At 50.3% G+C, this 15,729-nt stretch overlaps 1 protein-coding gene across 1 annotated transcript; it reads right to left on the bottom strand.

The window, feature by feature from the left end:
• Positions 1–8,768: 8,768 nt before the first annotated feature.
• Positions 8,769–9,717, bottom strand: LOC124648882 (expansin-A28-like). Its single transcript, XM_047188570.1, has 3 exons — positions 9,594–9,717; positions 9,180–9,495; positions 8,769–9,084 (listed from the first exon to the last, which is right to left on the bottom strand). Exons 1-3 carry the CDS (start codon positions 9,715–9,717, stop codon positions 8,769–8,771), a joined length of 756 nt encoding a protein of 251 aa, XP_047044526.1.
• Between the last annotated feature and the right edge of the window lie 6,012 nt (positions 9,718–15,729).

Raw genomic sequence — 15,729 nt, 5'->3', positions numbered from 1 at the left:
CCCGGTGACTTTTCCCGTCGAAAGATTGACTCCCTTGCTCATATTCGAACAATAACCATCAGGGAACATCACAACGTATTTTAGCCACTTGAATGCCTCCTTCTTTTGGATGGAATCAAGGCAGAAGTCGGCGTGCGGCTTGAACCAATTCTTTCGACGGCCAGTAGGACGTTGCATGTGTAATTTCTTCCTATCACAGAGCTTCTCAACATCGACTCTAGCCTTGACATTATCCTTTGACTTCCCGGGAATGTTTAGACACGTGTGAAATAAGGACTCCGCGACATTCTTTACGGTGTGCATCACATCGATGTTATGGGGAAGTTCGAGGTCCTTGTAATACTCGAGCTTCGTTAAGGCTGCCTCGTGAGTCCAGTTGTGCGTTACACCATATCCCTCAAATTGATGGCCAGCTTCCGATGCCGCCGGCACGAGAGCACGTAGCTCGGCATCAACAGCTATACCATCGAACTTTGGCACCTCTCGTTACTTCATGCACAACTTTGCCTTTCTTGAAGTTCTTTTTGTCTTCTCCGAACGGATGCCTCCGTTTGAGGTACTCGCCGATTCGTGTCAAACGCAACATACTTGCGACCCTTATTTAGCCAAAGGAACTCAAGTCGATGCACGCACACTGGGCATGGCCATTTACCAGCTGTACACCATCCGCATGTTAGGGCGTACCCGGGCATGTCATGCATGGTATACCGCAACCAAACTTTCATGCGAAGTTTGTCTTCGATGCTCGGTCGTACGTCAACGTCCCGTGGTGCCAAGAGTGGTTCAAATCTTCCACAATCGGCTGCATGTAGACACTCAAGTTCTTCCCCGGGTAATGGGGCCCTGGAATGATCAGCGACAGAAACATGGTCTTCCTCGTCATTAGGACTCCGGGAGGGAGATTGAGCGGAATTACAAACACGGGCCAACAACTGTAATTGGAATTCGACATACCATATGGATTGAAGCCATCTGTAGCTATCGCAATTCTGACATTCCGAGCATCTGCTGCCATATGGGGGTATTTTCTATCAAAGTTCTTCCATGCATTGCCATCAGATGGATGTCCCATCTTCGTCCGCCCCTGATTGTCCTTTATTCGAGTCCCCATCTTGTGCCACGTCATCCGTTTGGCGGTCTCCTCGGTCAAGTAAAGCCGCTGGATTCTTTTTATGAATGGGAGATACCGAAGAATCGACTTTGCGATCTTTGACTGCCTCACCCGACCATCCTTTCCCGTTACCTCTTCATACCTAGAGGCCTTACAAATGGGACGAGTACTTGTCCTCCGCAAACTCGTTTCCGGAAGAGAACACAGCCATTTTCACAACGAGTCTATCCTTTGATAATCCATGTTGAGCGCCGACATGAGTTGCCTCGTCTCGTGCGGGCTTTTAGGCGGACAATGCCCTTTGGGCAACATGTTACCGGTTGTTTTCAGACTTGCTTCGAAGCCGTCACGGGTGGTGTTGTACCGGGTCTTGTCGGCTAGACATTGGGAGATGGCATCGAGCTGAGAAATCTCGGCGCCATCGTACGGAGGCGTCTTAGCAGCGGCTATCATATCATAGAAGGCCTTCGCGGCCGGCTCCGGTTCCTCCGGTTCTGGAGGTTCCTCCGGTTCTGGCGGTTCCTCCCGTGAAGGTGGCGACTCTGGCATGTGGGCATCGAGAAGATCATCTAGAAAGTCTCTAACCCCATCGTACTCATTGCCATTGAGCCGCTGCCGCATCACCTCACCTCTGTCACGTTCGTGCTCATCAAAGTCGATCTGCGTGACGTAACGAGGCATATACCCATATTGCGGAAGGTGTTTAAACATGTCATCCTTTCCACGACGGTGATGCTTCAAGCAACGATTGCACGGGCAAAGTGGCTGAACCTTCGTTTTGTACCACGCGCCAACTCCTTCACTAAATGCCAAGTCTTCCTTATCCACTCATCTCGTTTTATTAGTCGCACTAACACGGCCGGTGTACATCCATCCATTATCAGCCATCCTCTCGCTCTATTGGAAGCCAAACGACAAGCATAGCATTTATATCAAATAGGAAAATGCATCATATTTTAATTTTTTTAACGAGGCAAAACGAATGCATCAACCTACATCTCTACTAGGTGGGCTCCTAGCAGCCGCCGGATCCGTAGATTGAGTACGTTCTCCATGCTCTACCTCGGTCCGAGTCAAAATTTCGGCAGCACCTCCCCGCTGCTCTCCCGATACACGTCTCGCCAAAAAGACAAGAGGATGTGCATCCGGAGAACAACGGTGAGGCGCTGCCGAAATCCTGACTCGGACCGGAGCAGAGCATGGAGAACGTACCCAACTACGGATCCGCCGACTGTCCCGTAAATGCCGCAAGCGTTACGGTTGAAAATATGCCGACCACTAATGCATATTTATCCGCGTAACGCTTGAGGACGGGAAGTGACACCTAGGTGACGCAACTTGACTTGGAAAATGAATCTAGTGACATAAATAAAATGCGGAGAAGAAGTTGGAAATTTTGCTCACCCTCGGCTGTAGAGGAAGTAGTCGAACAACCGACTGTCGATGTCGGCGACCGTCGAGAAGCGCGTCACGCCGGGGTGCTCACGACGAGGCGGTCACGGCATAGCCTATTACAAATCCGCATTCAGGGTCAGCGTTAGTGGAATAGAAACATAGAATCTACATACCAAAAGATGACAAATTCACAAACTAGCAACTGAACAAATAAACTACAAATAGCGGCGCATCATATCCCAGTAATTTGACAGCAATTGGACAATATTTGTGTCTTAGAGCAAGTCCAGTAATTGGAGTTTGGAGAAAACCTCACTTAATTTCCCAAACAATTGGACTTCATCCACAAATTAATTGGATACAAAGCAGTACCAAATAACAAACAGTAGCAAGCACTAGCAAAATAAACAGAGAACTTATGCATAACAAAAATGAATAAAAAAACAGGGGCTAACCTAGCTTACCATGTGCAGGCCGGGTACTGGGCAGGGGTGCGAGGTGGAGGAGGGCGGCGCGAGGAGGAGGCCGGCGACGGGAGGAGGGCCGGGCCGGGGCAAGGAGGTGGGCGGCGCCGGGAGGAGGGCCGGGGGCGAGGTTGGGGATGAGAGGAGGGCGCCGATGGGAGGATGGGGACGGGCCGGAGGAGGAGGGGGAGGGGAGGAGCTAGCGGCGGCGCGACGGGCGGTGGGCGGCGGGCAGGAGGCGGCGGCAGCGGCGTCGGGCGGGAGGCGGCGGCAGCGGCGTCGGGCGGGAGGCTGCGGCGGCGGCGTCGGGCGGCGGCGGCGGGCGGGAGGCTGCGGCGGCGGCGGCGGGCAGGAGGCGGGATTGGAAATAATGGGCGCGGATTTTTTGGCGAGGAGGAGGCCGACCAGGGGGTTTTTTGGGGCTCACAGCCCTAGCTATGCCGAGGGCCACCCATACGCCGAGGGCCACCCTCGGCATACTATTTTTTTTTTGTTTTTTCTTTCCTTGTTTCTTCTAACCATAATTAATATACTAGTGGGAGAATTATTGTAAAAACCATGAAGTTGTGATACAAAAACCTCCATTTAGATGGTACTAGAATTTACTTCCTCCCCATCTCCCACTTCTCTCTACACGAACCACTTGTGAACTACCCGCGCATCTTCCATTCCTGAAAAGAGCGATGACACGAATATGAAGGCAACAGAAAAGAAAAGTGCTAACTTGATCAGAGTTCTTACTTGATCAGAGTTATACTTAAGACAATAAATTTTGATAAAATATAAAAATGACTGCATATGCAAGAAAATGATGGACAAGAACCAAAACACGAATATCTACCTTGGTTTATGGATAGGAACCAAGATCAAAAATAGGAACTTAGAAACAAAATGTGAAAGAAGGTGGTGATATAATAATAACTAAGAAATGTTCTCTGCCATGGCTATCTTAGATACTAAGTAAATAAATGCAGGGGTTCCAACGAACGAGATAGCCCTGTTCGTGAAGGGTTCTCCAAGATAATTGCCGTATCCCAGTTCCGTCTTTTGCAGTGGTTACTAGGACACATAAAATGACGCCACGCGGCTCCGCTCGATTTTTTGGCTCCGTTTGCTTTGCCAAGCTGCGCAAAACGGGGCCGCCGGGACATGCGGTATGGCCGTACCGGGCGCGCGCGTGCACCCGTCCGCCAACGCGCGAAACGGAAAACATTTAGCACATAAAATGACGCGTCCTAGACCTAAAAACATTTTTCCCTCCATTTATTGAGCGAAGGAAAGTGTCGCCCCGGTTCAAATCCGGACGGTTTCCGGCGGATTCGGCGGGGCACCGCGAGAAGCGGGTGGGATTCCCAGATGGCTTCCGCGCGCATATGGCATGTGATAGGTGGTGCGTAGGAGGTATCCTACCGCTGCGCGGAGGTCCCGCGCGATACTGAAATGCGCACCATGTAGCCGCTTCACAAAAAAAAGCCCTTCCGGCACCCCGAAAATGGAAAAACCGTCGCCCGTGGTTCGGATTGGAAATCCGCGACCGGGGCCTTGCTTCCCATCCTAAGGCCCACGCACGTGCCAAATATGGCCTCGTTCCGACGAACTATGTGGTGAAACGGGCCGTTTCCTACTCATTTCCCCTAAAAGCCATAGAACTCCGGACGAGATAGCCCCGTTCGTGAAGGGTTCTCCAAGATAATTACCGTATCCCAGTTCCGTCTTTTGCGGTGGTTACTAGGACACATAAAATGACGCCACGCGGCTCCGCTCGATTTTTGGCTCCGTTTGCTTTGCCAACTGCGCAAAACGGGGCCGCCGGGACATGCGGTATGGCCGTACCGGGCGCGCGCGTGCACCCGTCCGCCAACGCGCGAAACGGAAAACATTTAGCACATAAAATGACGCGTCCTAGACCTAAAAACATTTTTCCCTCCATTTATTGAGCGAAGGAAAGTGTCGCCCCGGTTCAAATCCGGACGGTTTCCGGCGGATTCGGCGGGGCACCGCAGGAAGCGGGTGGGATTCCCGGATGGCTTCCGCGCGCATATGGCATGTGATAGGTGGTGCGTAGGAGGTATCCTACCGCCGCGCGGAGGTCCCGCGCGATGCCGAAATGCGCACCATGTAGCCGCTTCACAAAAAAAGCCCTTCCGGCACCCCGAAAATGGAAAAACCGTCGCCCGTGGTTCGGATTGGAAATCCGCGACCGGGGCCTTGCTTCCCATCCTAAGGCCCACGCACGTGCCAAATATGGCCTCGTTCCGACAAACTATGTGGTGAAACGGGCCGTTTCCTACTCATTTCCCCTAAAAGCCATAGAACTCCGGACGAGATAGCCCCGTTCGTGAAGGGTTCTCCAAGATAATTGCCGTATCCCGAGTTCCGTCTTTTGCAGTGGTTACTAGGACACATAAAATGACGCCACGCGGCTCCGCTCGATTTTTTGGCTCCGTTTGCTTTGCCAAGCTGCGCAAAACGGGGCCGCCGGGACATGCGGTATGGCCGTACCGGGCGCGCGCGTGCACCCGTCCGCCAACGCGCGAAACGGAAAACATTTAGCACATAAAATGACGCGTCCTAGACCTAAAAACATTTTTCCCTCCATTTATTGAGCGAAGGAAAGTGTCGCCCCGGTTCAAATCCGGACGGTTTCCGGCGGATTCGGCGGGGCACCGCGAGAAGCGGGTGGGATTCCCGGATGGCTTCCGCGCGCATATGGCATGTGATAGGTGGTGCGTAGGAGGTATCCTACCGCCGCGCGGAGGTCCCGCGCGATACTGAAATGCGCACCATGTAGCCGCTTCACAAAAAAGCCCTTCCGGCACCCCGAAAATGGAAAAACCGTCGCCCGTGGTTCGGATTGGAAATCCGCGACCGGGGCCTTGCTTCCCATCCTAAGGCCCACGCACGTGCCAAATATGGCCTCGTTCCGACAAACTATGTGGTGAAACGGGCCGTTTCCTACTCATTTCCCCTAAAAGCCATAGAACTCCGGACGAGATAGCCCTGTTCGTGAAGGGTTCTCCAAGATAATTGCCGTATCCCGGTTCCGTCTTTTGCGGTGGTTACTAGGACACATAAAATGACGCCACGCGGCTCCGCTCGATTTTTTGGCTCCGTTTGCTTTGCCAACTGCGCAAAACGGGGCCGCCGGGACATGCGGTATGGCCGTACCGGGCGCGCGCGTGCACCCGTCCGCCAACGCGCGAAACGGAAAACATTTAGCACATAAAATGACGCGTCCTAGACCTAAAAACATTTTTCCCTCCATTTATTGAGCGAAGGAAAGTGTCGCCCCGGTTCAAATCCGGACAGTTTCCAGCGGATTCGGCGGGGCACCGCAGGAAGCGGGTGGGATCCCCAGATGGCTTCCGCGCGCATATGGCATGTGATAGGTGGTGCGTAGGAGGTATCCTACCTCCGCGCGGAGGTCCCGCGCGATACTGAAATGCGCACCATGTAGCTGCTTCACAAAAAAAGCCCTTCCGGCACCCCGAAAATGGAAAAACCGTCGCCCGTGGTTCGGATTGGAAATCCGCGACCGGGGCCTTGCTTCCCATCCTAAGGCCCACGCACGTGCCAAATATGGCCTCGTTCCGACAAACTATGTGGTGAAACGGGCCGTTTCCTACTCATTTCCCCTAAAAGCCATAGAACTCCGGACGAGATAGCCCTCGTTCATGAAGGGTTCTCCAAGATAATTGCCGTATCCCAGTTCCGTCTTTTGCGGTGGTTACTAGGACACATAAAATGACGCCACGCGGCTCCGCTCGATTTTTGGCTCCGTTTGCTTTGCCAAGCTGCGCAAAACGGGGCCGCCGGGACATGCGGTATGGCCGTACCGGGCGCGCGCGTGCACCCGTCCGCCAACGCGCGAAACGGAAAACATTTAGCACATAAAATGACGCGTCCTAGACCTAAAAACATTTTTCCCTCCATTTATTGAGCGAAGGAAAGTGTCGCCCCAGTTCAAATCCGGACAGTTTCCAGCGGATTCGGCGGGGCACCGCATGAAGCGGGTGGGATCCCCAGATGGCTTCCGCGCGCATATGGCAAGTTTTCAAGCGATTCCGACGCTCCGGTGATCTGTATCTTGGGAAACCCTAGGCCGGGGACCTTGCAGATCTACCCCTATAGCTTTTTTCGTGCGAGGGTTCACCAATGGATTTTTTTAATTTCTTTGCTTTGTTTAGGACATATGCACATGGAAACCATAGGTTTGGAATGAAATAGGCCCCGGATGAGCCGTAGCAGGGAGTTTCCGGCGATTCGGACGCTCCGGTGGTTTGTATCTAGGGAAACCCTAGGGGGCGGGGACCCCGCAAATCTACCCCTAGGGTTAGGGTTAGGGTTAGAGTTAGGGTTAGCAATGGACTTTTTTCCTTTGTTTTAGGACATATGTACATCGATAGCGGATGTTGGGCCTCATCGGATCCCGTCGACCCGTCTACGAAGAGCGTCACTCGTGGGATCTACATAAGCCATCTACCATTTTTTTCTTTAAAAAAGTAACTATTTTTACATAATTCATACTAGTACATAAATAAAACAAACATAATATAAAGTTAATGACCAAAAAGAAAAAAAGAAAAAAATGTATGCCGAGGGTGGCCGTCGGCATAGGTGGGTGATGCCCTATGCCGAGGGTGGCCCTCGGCGCCTCGGCCGACGCCGTGACCGGGCCGTCACGGCCGGAGCGGGACCGGAGCACATGCCTTTAGTACGCCGACGGCCTTTAGTACGCCGAGGGTGGCCGTCGGCGTATCCGTCTCTACGCCGAGGGTATGTCTACGCCGAGGGGCTCTTTGGGCCGCTGCCCTGGACCGGACGTACGCCAACGGCCCCGACATTTGGCCGTCGGCGTACGCCACGGCCGTCGGCGCATCGCGCCATTCCTGTAGTGAGGATGTACTCCCTTCATCCCAAAACATAACGTCGTTGAATTTACACAGAATGTTGACAATCAATATTTACTATTTTACTATATAATTGTTTTGTGAAATACTTTCACTTACTATGTCCCTATATATATACTAACATATACATGTATTATAAGTATAACAAATATAGTCAAACTTGTAAATTGTTGACCACAGAAATTAAGTTCAAAATTCTTCTTGTATTTAGGACATAGGTAGTACTTATATAGCAGTAGTAGTAAAAATAACTGACCGACAGGAAATGTGCATACGCTAAGTGAAAAAAGTTCGAAACACATTAATGAAGGAGGTGGCGTTTTGGCTCATAGGAGCAAATGCTCCCATTATACAAAATAATTAAAAAACAATTTTAAAAATGTCAAAAAATTCTGATATAATTTTTTGTTGTACATCGTGACATTCTATGTTAGTGCACAAATTTTCAAGGAGAAATAACATTTTATGTGGCGTGTACAAAAAAGACAAAAAAAATGTCCTGTACGTAGTCGTTTTATAGCATTAAAATTTGTCTTTTTTACTGGAGCAACAAATTTTTATAGTTTTTTTGAAAACTTGTGTACGAACATAAAATGTGTAGATGTACATGAAAATTTTTAGTTTAGAATTTTTTGACACTTCGAAATGTAGATTCACACAATGGGAGCAAATGCTCCTATGAGCCAAAGTGAATATCCCATTAATGAACTACTAGATAACAAGGAAATACATATCAAAATCCAGATCACCCCACATTACAGGCAACATTAAGTCAACCAAAATAATTCATCTGTGGGAGTGGCGCCGGGCACCACAAACAATGCATGTGTTCATCCGTGGATCGAATCCCCCGCGCGCTGGCGGAAAGGAATCATATGCATGGATCGATCAATAGTCAAACTGGATGTTGCTGGCGTACGTCTGCCCCCCGAAGTCCCACCACGCGGGCACGACGTTGTTGGTGTACACCGTCTGGCCACCGGTGGAGGTGACACTGAAGGAGAGCGCCTGTCCGGTGAGCACGGAGTTGCACTGCCAGATTACGCCCCAGTTCCTGGTCATGGTGATCCACCCCGTACTGGTCCCCTTGACCGACATAGACTGGATGGAGCCGCTGCCGGCGACGTTGGTGACGAGCACGAGCTGGAAGTATTTCGACCCTAGGATGTTGAACCTCATCCCTCCCTGCCTCCAGCACTTGACCCTGCAGATCGAGCGGACTGGTTAGGCTCCGCCGTTTGCATATGCATGGGTCGGCAATGGATGCTCCGTGTTAGTAGTACTAGCAGTAGTACTTACTTCTGGTAGAGGATGGGGATGATGCCTGCGCGGTAGATGCCGATGGTCTCCCATGACGGCTGGGACATGTCGAAGTGCTGTCGTGGGTTGTTGCACCAGCCGCCGTTGTCGTTGGGGAGAGCCCAGTTGGGCGGGCAGAGGTTGGTGCCGGTGACGGTGACGGCGCCGGGCTTGCAATCCACGGACTTGCTGGTGTCGCACATGATGAGGTAGCACTCCCCGCACGACGCGCCCTCCTTGAACAGCACCGAGCTGAGCGCCGCGTTCCAAACGCCGTAGCCCTGGTTGTACAGGTTACTGTATCCGCACGCGCCACCTGATCCAGCAAAACCAACATCTCAATTTAGTGCGAGTACTAGCTAGTGTGTAACTGGCGTTGACAGACCCGCCGGCCGCCGGAGCTGGGGCGCGTACCCATTGTGCCGGAGGCGTCCGCCCCGCCGTAGAACGTCGCCGTCCCCCTGCTCCAGTCCGCCGTCGCCGACACAACGCAGAGTGCGAGGAGAGACAAGAGCCTGAGCTGCGCCGGTGTGCCCATCTCAGTCTAGCTAGGATGTGTAGTGTAGAAGACGCGGAAGAGAAGAGAACGCAGCTGCTGGCTGGTGGACTGATGGCCCGCTCGGCTCGGCGGTGGATTGCTGAGATCGAACAGAGAAGTACGTACGGTGCTTATATAACAGCAGGCGGAATGGCATTAGTTTCATTCACCAGGGGGCGTCATGGGAATGACGGTCGTTGGCAGGGAATATAGGAGATTGATTGATTAATTGCGCTCATAGCATCCCAGTGCTAGCTAAGCTCACATGCGTGCAATGTCAAACCTTCGGATAATTAGGGACGATCCTCCCGCGTCCTGAGTCAGCTCTCTTGGGCATTCTCTGCAGCCAAACCACATTCCTTCCACACAAACACCATCGATTCCTATGCAAGCTAGAGATTACTCATCCATGTGTCCACTTGACAGTTTGGAGGTTGTAGATAATCAATTGCAGCTTCTGCTGTAATGTCGAGGTGAATGCTCTTGCTTAAGAATTCCAGGAACATGCAGGAAGCCTGATAAAAGAAATGGAGAACACACATGAGGCCACGAGAGGAGCCAGCGGCGTGGGCACATGGACCGCGGCGGCCGGCCGTACTCGTACATGCCTACAATCATTTCCGGTAATTCGGTTGGTTAGTACGTAGGGGCAGTACTGGTGGATAACGTACTCCTGTACATTTTGCTAGTTTCTGTAGGGAACGGAAGGAACGAATCCTGTAGTTTGGTAGATGGACCGTGGGTTGGACCGTGGATTGGTGTTATCGACTACGAGCTTCGTGGGCTGGTTAGTTTGATTTCACTGTCGTGGTAACGCGCTGCTGGAAAATGGGGAGCTCCTATACATCGCTTCTAGCGGGAGCGACGGGTGGCTCCGCTCAAGGCATCCTGGCTGGGCCGTTTCAAATGAGGCCCAATAAAGGTACTGTTTCTTTCTCTCTTTTCATGTTTCAGTTTGATTTTAAAAAAATGTTTAAATCCAAAAAAGTTCATATTTGGAAAAAATTTGGATTTTAAATTGTTCAAATTTAAAAATTGTTCAAATCAGAAAATGTTCAATTTTAAAAAATGTTCAAATCTGAAAATTGTTCGAATTTAAAAAATGTTCAAATTTTAAAAATGTTCAAATCTGAAAAATGTTTGAATTTAAAAAATGTTCATATAAAAAATGCAAACTTTATAAATATTTGAATCTAAAAATGTTCAAATTTCAAAAATGTTCAGATCTAAAAATTGTTCTAATATGAAAAATGTTCAAATTAAAAACTGTTCAAAATTCAATAAAGTTCAAAAAATGAAAAATGTTCGGATTTAAAATTTTTGAAAAAGTTGAAAATTCAAGATTTAAAAAAGTTTTTAAAAGCTGGTCAGACCACAGAAAACCGAAAACCAGAAGAAAAACCAGAGCAAACTAGAGAAAAACGGCCTAAAACGGAAGAAAACCTGGGAAAAAAACACTCTGCCGCCGCTAATGGGCCGGCCCACCCCGTCCGCTGCTTCGGGCGGGAGCGATTCCCTCCCGCAGTGAGCGGGGAATAGGGATCGCCTGGAAAATGGATACGAAATGACTGGAATACACAATCTTCACGGGTACCACACCTCACGCTACATGGGCTGTGTTTGGTTACCTGGGCTGGATTTTGGCATCGCTGGGCGCACTGGAAACAAATCTCCATCTTGTTCCATGCGGGTCACAGTGCAGGTTTAGACTGTTGTTTGATGGTCTGGGCCGAAGTTTTTGGGCCAGCAGAAACGTATAGCTCAGTGTGTTTGGTTTCATACGAGCCCAACTTTAGCCTCACCACTTATCCACATAGTGACCTTACATCTCACCTTCTCACCTATCACAAAGCCTCACGTCGCCGTTCACAAGCTTCGGCACGACGGCGATCACGAAGGAAGACACCACCATGGAACCACCGGTCACGCCGGTAAAAACCATCACCACATCGCCGACCACGAAGACGAAGAGAACCATGACAGTGTCAATCACGCTGGTCACAAGCATAGGCACGTCGCCGACCACGAAGATGAAGACTGCCATGGCACCGTCGTTCACAAGCATCACCACGTCGCCGACCACAAAGATGAACACCACCATGACACTGATGTTCACGCTCGTCACAAGCATCACCATGTCATCGACTATGAAGACGAAACCACCAGGACACCGCCGATCACGCCGGTCACAAGCATCACCACGTTGCCGACCACGAAGACAAACACCACCATGCCACCGCTGTTCATGCTCGTCACAAGCATAACCATGTCGCCGACGACGAAGCTGAATACCACCATGAGACCGTTGGTCACGCCGGTCACAAGCATCACCACGTCGTCGACCACAAAGACGAATATCACCAAGCCGCCACCACCATGGATTATCACCTCTCCCTTCTCACGCATCATCACCACGTCGCCGTCCATGAACATGGCAAGTGAGAAGTGGAGCAAGAGTGCTCCAAACTATACTCACACAATACACATTACAGTATACTAGCCAGTCATTTATCTATCCATGTATGTACGCCGAAATAAAAACCAGTCAACGAAAGTCATGTGGAATGGTGAGGTGAACCTACTCCTCAAAGGAAATTTCAAAAAGTTGAGCGCGTGCGACAAATTTGGCAAAATTCGCTCAAAACTTCTTACACGAAATTGACGATTACGACCGATGAAACTCGAAACCGATTGTGGGAATTTATTTGTCTCATTGAAACACATCTTTTTCATGTACATCTTATTTCGATTCAGACTATGTTTGTGTTGATTTGAGGAGTGGGTGTGTGGAGTAGTGTAAGGGAGAGTGAGCGTAAGCAAGACCACGTGCACAGGTTGCATCGATCGAGCCAAGGTGGCGCGAGAACGGGACAGGCCCGCTAGGAACGCCCGAACTGGTCGTTCCTCCAGGGCCTGTCCCATGTGTGCTTTGAGAACAGGTTCATGCAAGAACGCGAGTGAGCCCAAGCAACCAAACGGTCCGAAAATTGTTGGGCCGAGTCGAGCCAAGGGCCATGAAGCCTACCAAACGCGCCCATGGATCCTTTAGTCCAGCTACGCTCGAAGCAGGCAGAGTAAGAGCTTTCGACTTCAGGGTGCATACCAGTGCCACACTAGCTAAAAAACATTGTTTACATGGTGCATACATGGTGAAAGTTTGCCATTTTAGAGCATCTCCAATCACCCTCCCCAATAGTCCCCAATAGCCGATTTGGGGGCGCCGGCGGGTAAACAGACACTTAGTGATGGCGTGTACAGCACACGTCCGTTGGGAACCCCAAGAGGAAGGTATGATGCGTACAGTAGCAAGTTTTCCCTCAGAAAGAAACCAAGGTTTATCGAACCAGGAGGAGCCAAGAAGCACGTTGAAGGTTGATGGCGGCGGGATGTAGTGCGGCGCAACACCAGGGATTCCGGTGCCAACGTGGAACCTGCACAACACAACCAAAGTACTTTGCTCCAACGAAACAGTGAGGTTGTCAATCTCACCGGCTTGCTGTAACAAAGGATTAGATGTATAGTGTGGATGATGATTGTTTGCAGAAAATAGTAAAACAAGTATTGCAGTAGATTGTATTCGATGTAAAAGAATAGGACCGGGGTCCACAGTTCACTAGAGGTGTCTCTCCCATAAGGTAAATAGCATGTTGGGTGAACAAATTACAGTCGGGCAATTGACAAATAGAGAGGGCATGACAATGCACATACATGATATGATAAGTATTGTGAGATTTAATTGGGCATTACGACAAAGTACATAGACCGCTATCCAGCATGCATCTATGCCTAAAAAGTCCACCTCCAGTGTTATCATCCGAACCCCTTCCGGTATTAAGTTGCAAACAACGGACAATTGCATTAAGTATGGTGCGTAATGTAATCAATAACTACATCCTCGGACATAGCATCAATGTTTTATCCCTAGTGGCAACAAGACATCCACAACCTTAGAACTTTCCGTCACTCGTCCCGGATTTAATGGAGGCATGAACCCACTATCGAGCATAAATACTCCCTCTTGGAGTTAAGAGCAAAAACTTGGCCGAGCCTCTACTAATAACGGAGAGCATGCAAGATCATAAACAACACATAGGTAATAGATTGATAATCACCATAACATAGTATTCTCTATCCATCGGATCCCGACAAACACAACATATAGAATTACGGATAGATGATCTTGATCATGTTAGGCAGCTCACAAGATCCAACAATGAAGCACATAAGGAGAAGACGACCATCTAGCTACTGCTATGGACCCATAGTCCAGGGGTGAACTACTCACTCATCACTCCGGAGGCGATCATGGCGATGAAGAGTCCTCGGGGAGATGATTCCCCTCTCCGGCAGGGTGCCGGAGGCGATCTCCTGAATCCCCCGAGATGGGATTGGCGGCGGTGGCGTCTCTGGAAGGTTTTCCGTATCGTGGCTCTCGGTACTGGGGGTTTCGCGACGGAGGCTTTAAGTAGGCGGAAGGGCAGGTCAGGGGGCCACATGAGGGCCCCACACACCAGGGCGCGCGGCCAAGACCTGGGCCGCGCCGCCCTGTTGTGGCGGCGCCTCGTGGCCCCACTTCCTTTCCCCCTCGGTCTTCTGGAAGCTTCGTGCAAAAATAGGACTCTGGGCGTTGATTTCGTCCAATTCCGAGAATATTTCCTTTGTAGGATTTCTGAAACCAAAAACAGCAGAAAACAACGAATCGGCTCTTCGGCATCTCGTTAATAGGTTAGTGCCGGAAAATGCATAAATACGACATATAATGTGTATAAAACATGTAGATATTATTAATAATGTGGCATGGAACATAAGAAATTATCGATACGTCAGAGACGTATCACTTAGCTGCGCCCCCAAAAAAATTTTACAGCCGGCGCGGCCCAACTCTTCACCCGGCACCCCAGACCGAACCCAATCTATGGGGGTGGGGAGCTATAGGGCGCGCCGGCGGGGCGAGAAAGCGTCGCGGGCCAGCTGACGAGGGGGCTCCTCGGCAATGCCCATCATGAGGGGCTTAGGGTTGATAAAATCCTGCAGGTTAGCACGAGACATCGGATACCAAACGAGCAAAATGCGAGATTTACCCAGGTTTGGGGCCCTCGATGAGGTAAAACCTTACTCCTGCTTGTCTGGTCTTGATTATCGATGAAAAAGGTTACAATGGGGCACCCGATAGACTGTGTGGTGGTGATCTCGCCGGGAGGCAAGGTTTCTAGGGTTTGGTGTATGCGAGATTGTGTAAGTTGTGAGGTTAGGTTTCTAGCGGGCCCTCTGTTGGCCCTTATATAGGAGGCTAGGTCCCGAGAGTCCTGCATGGATTCGACTAAGTTACAAGTAAGATCTAATCTATCTTTTCTTTAATCGACGTCTCCTTGCCTTGTCCGTCAAGATTCTGCCTTCTTCCATCTTTCCACCATTGCAACCGACGTGTTGGTCCATCATGGGATGCGGTGATCCTCGTGGCCCCCCTGCTGGGCCAGAGGAGGTAGGCTAATGTCGGGTACCCAAAGGGTAATGCCCAGATCAATATCCCCTGAGTTACTGGCCGAAGCAAGGCTTCGGGCAGGGACTAAAGCTGCCATCATCCGAATGTCTTGATCATTCGAAGAATGTTGAATCTGTGCTTGATGTAGAATCGAAGTTGTTTGTTATCGGGTGCGCGACCAGCGGTCCCGATGGGAGTAGCCCCCCGAGTCTATGGGCGGATGCTTGCAACCGTGCGTAGACTCAAGTTGTACTACTCAAAGATCTTGCTGTTCATGTTGATGTTTTTTGAGTTCTTTCCATCATCCGATGACTTTAAATTTATTGGGTCTTGAAAGAGTATGGGCTCGAGAGAAGCCGAATAATTAAATATACGTAAGGGATAAAGTAACGAGCCCAGATTTACTCGATGAATCGAAACTGGTTAACTGCCGAACCAAAGCAAGTTATCCTACACTGATTCGAGTCCCCGGGCTCGAACTTCGACTGCTAGAACCTTCGGGTCCGTTCCTTTTGTCGACGAAGCTTCCA

Source organism: Lolium rigidum, chromosome 4 (genome assembly GCF_022539505.1).
Source record: "Lolium rigidum isolate FL_2022 chromosome 4, APGP_CSIRO_Lrig_0.1, whole genome shotgun sequence".
NCBI lineage: Eukaryota > Viridiplantae > Streptophyta > Magnoliopsida > Poales > Poaceae > Lolium > Lolium rigidum.
Note: the sequence above shows the minus strand (reverse complement) of the source record. Positions and strands in the feature narration are given on the sequence as shown.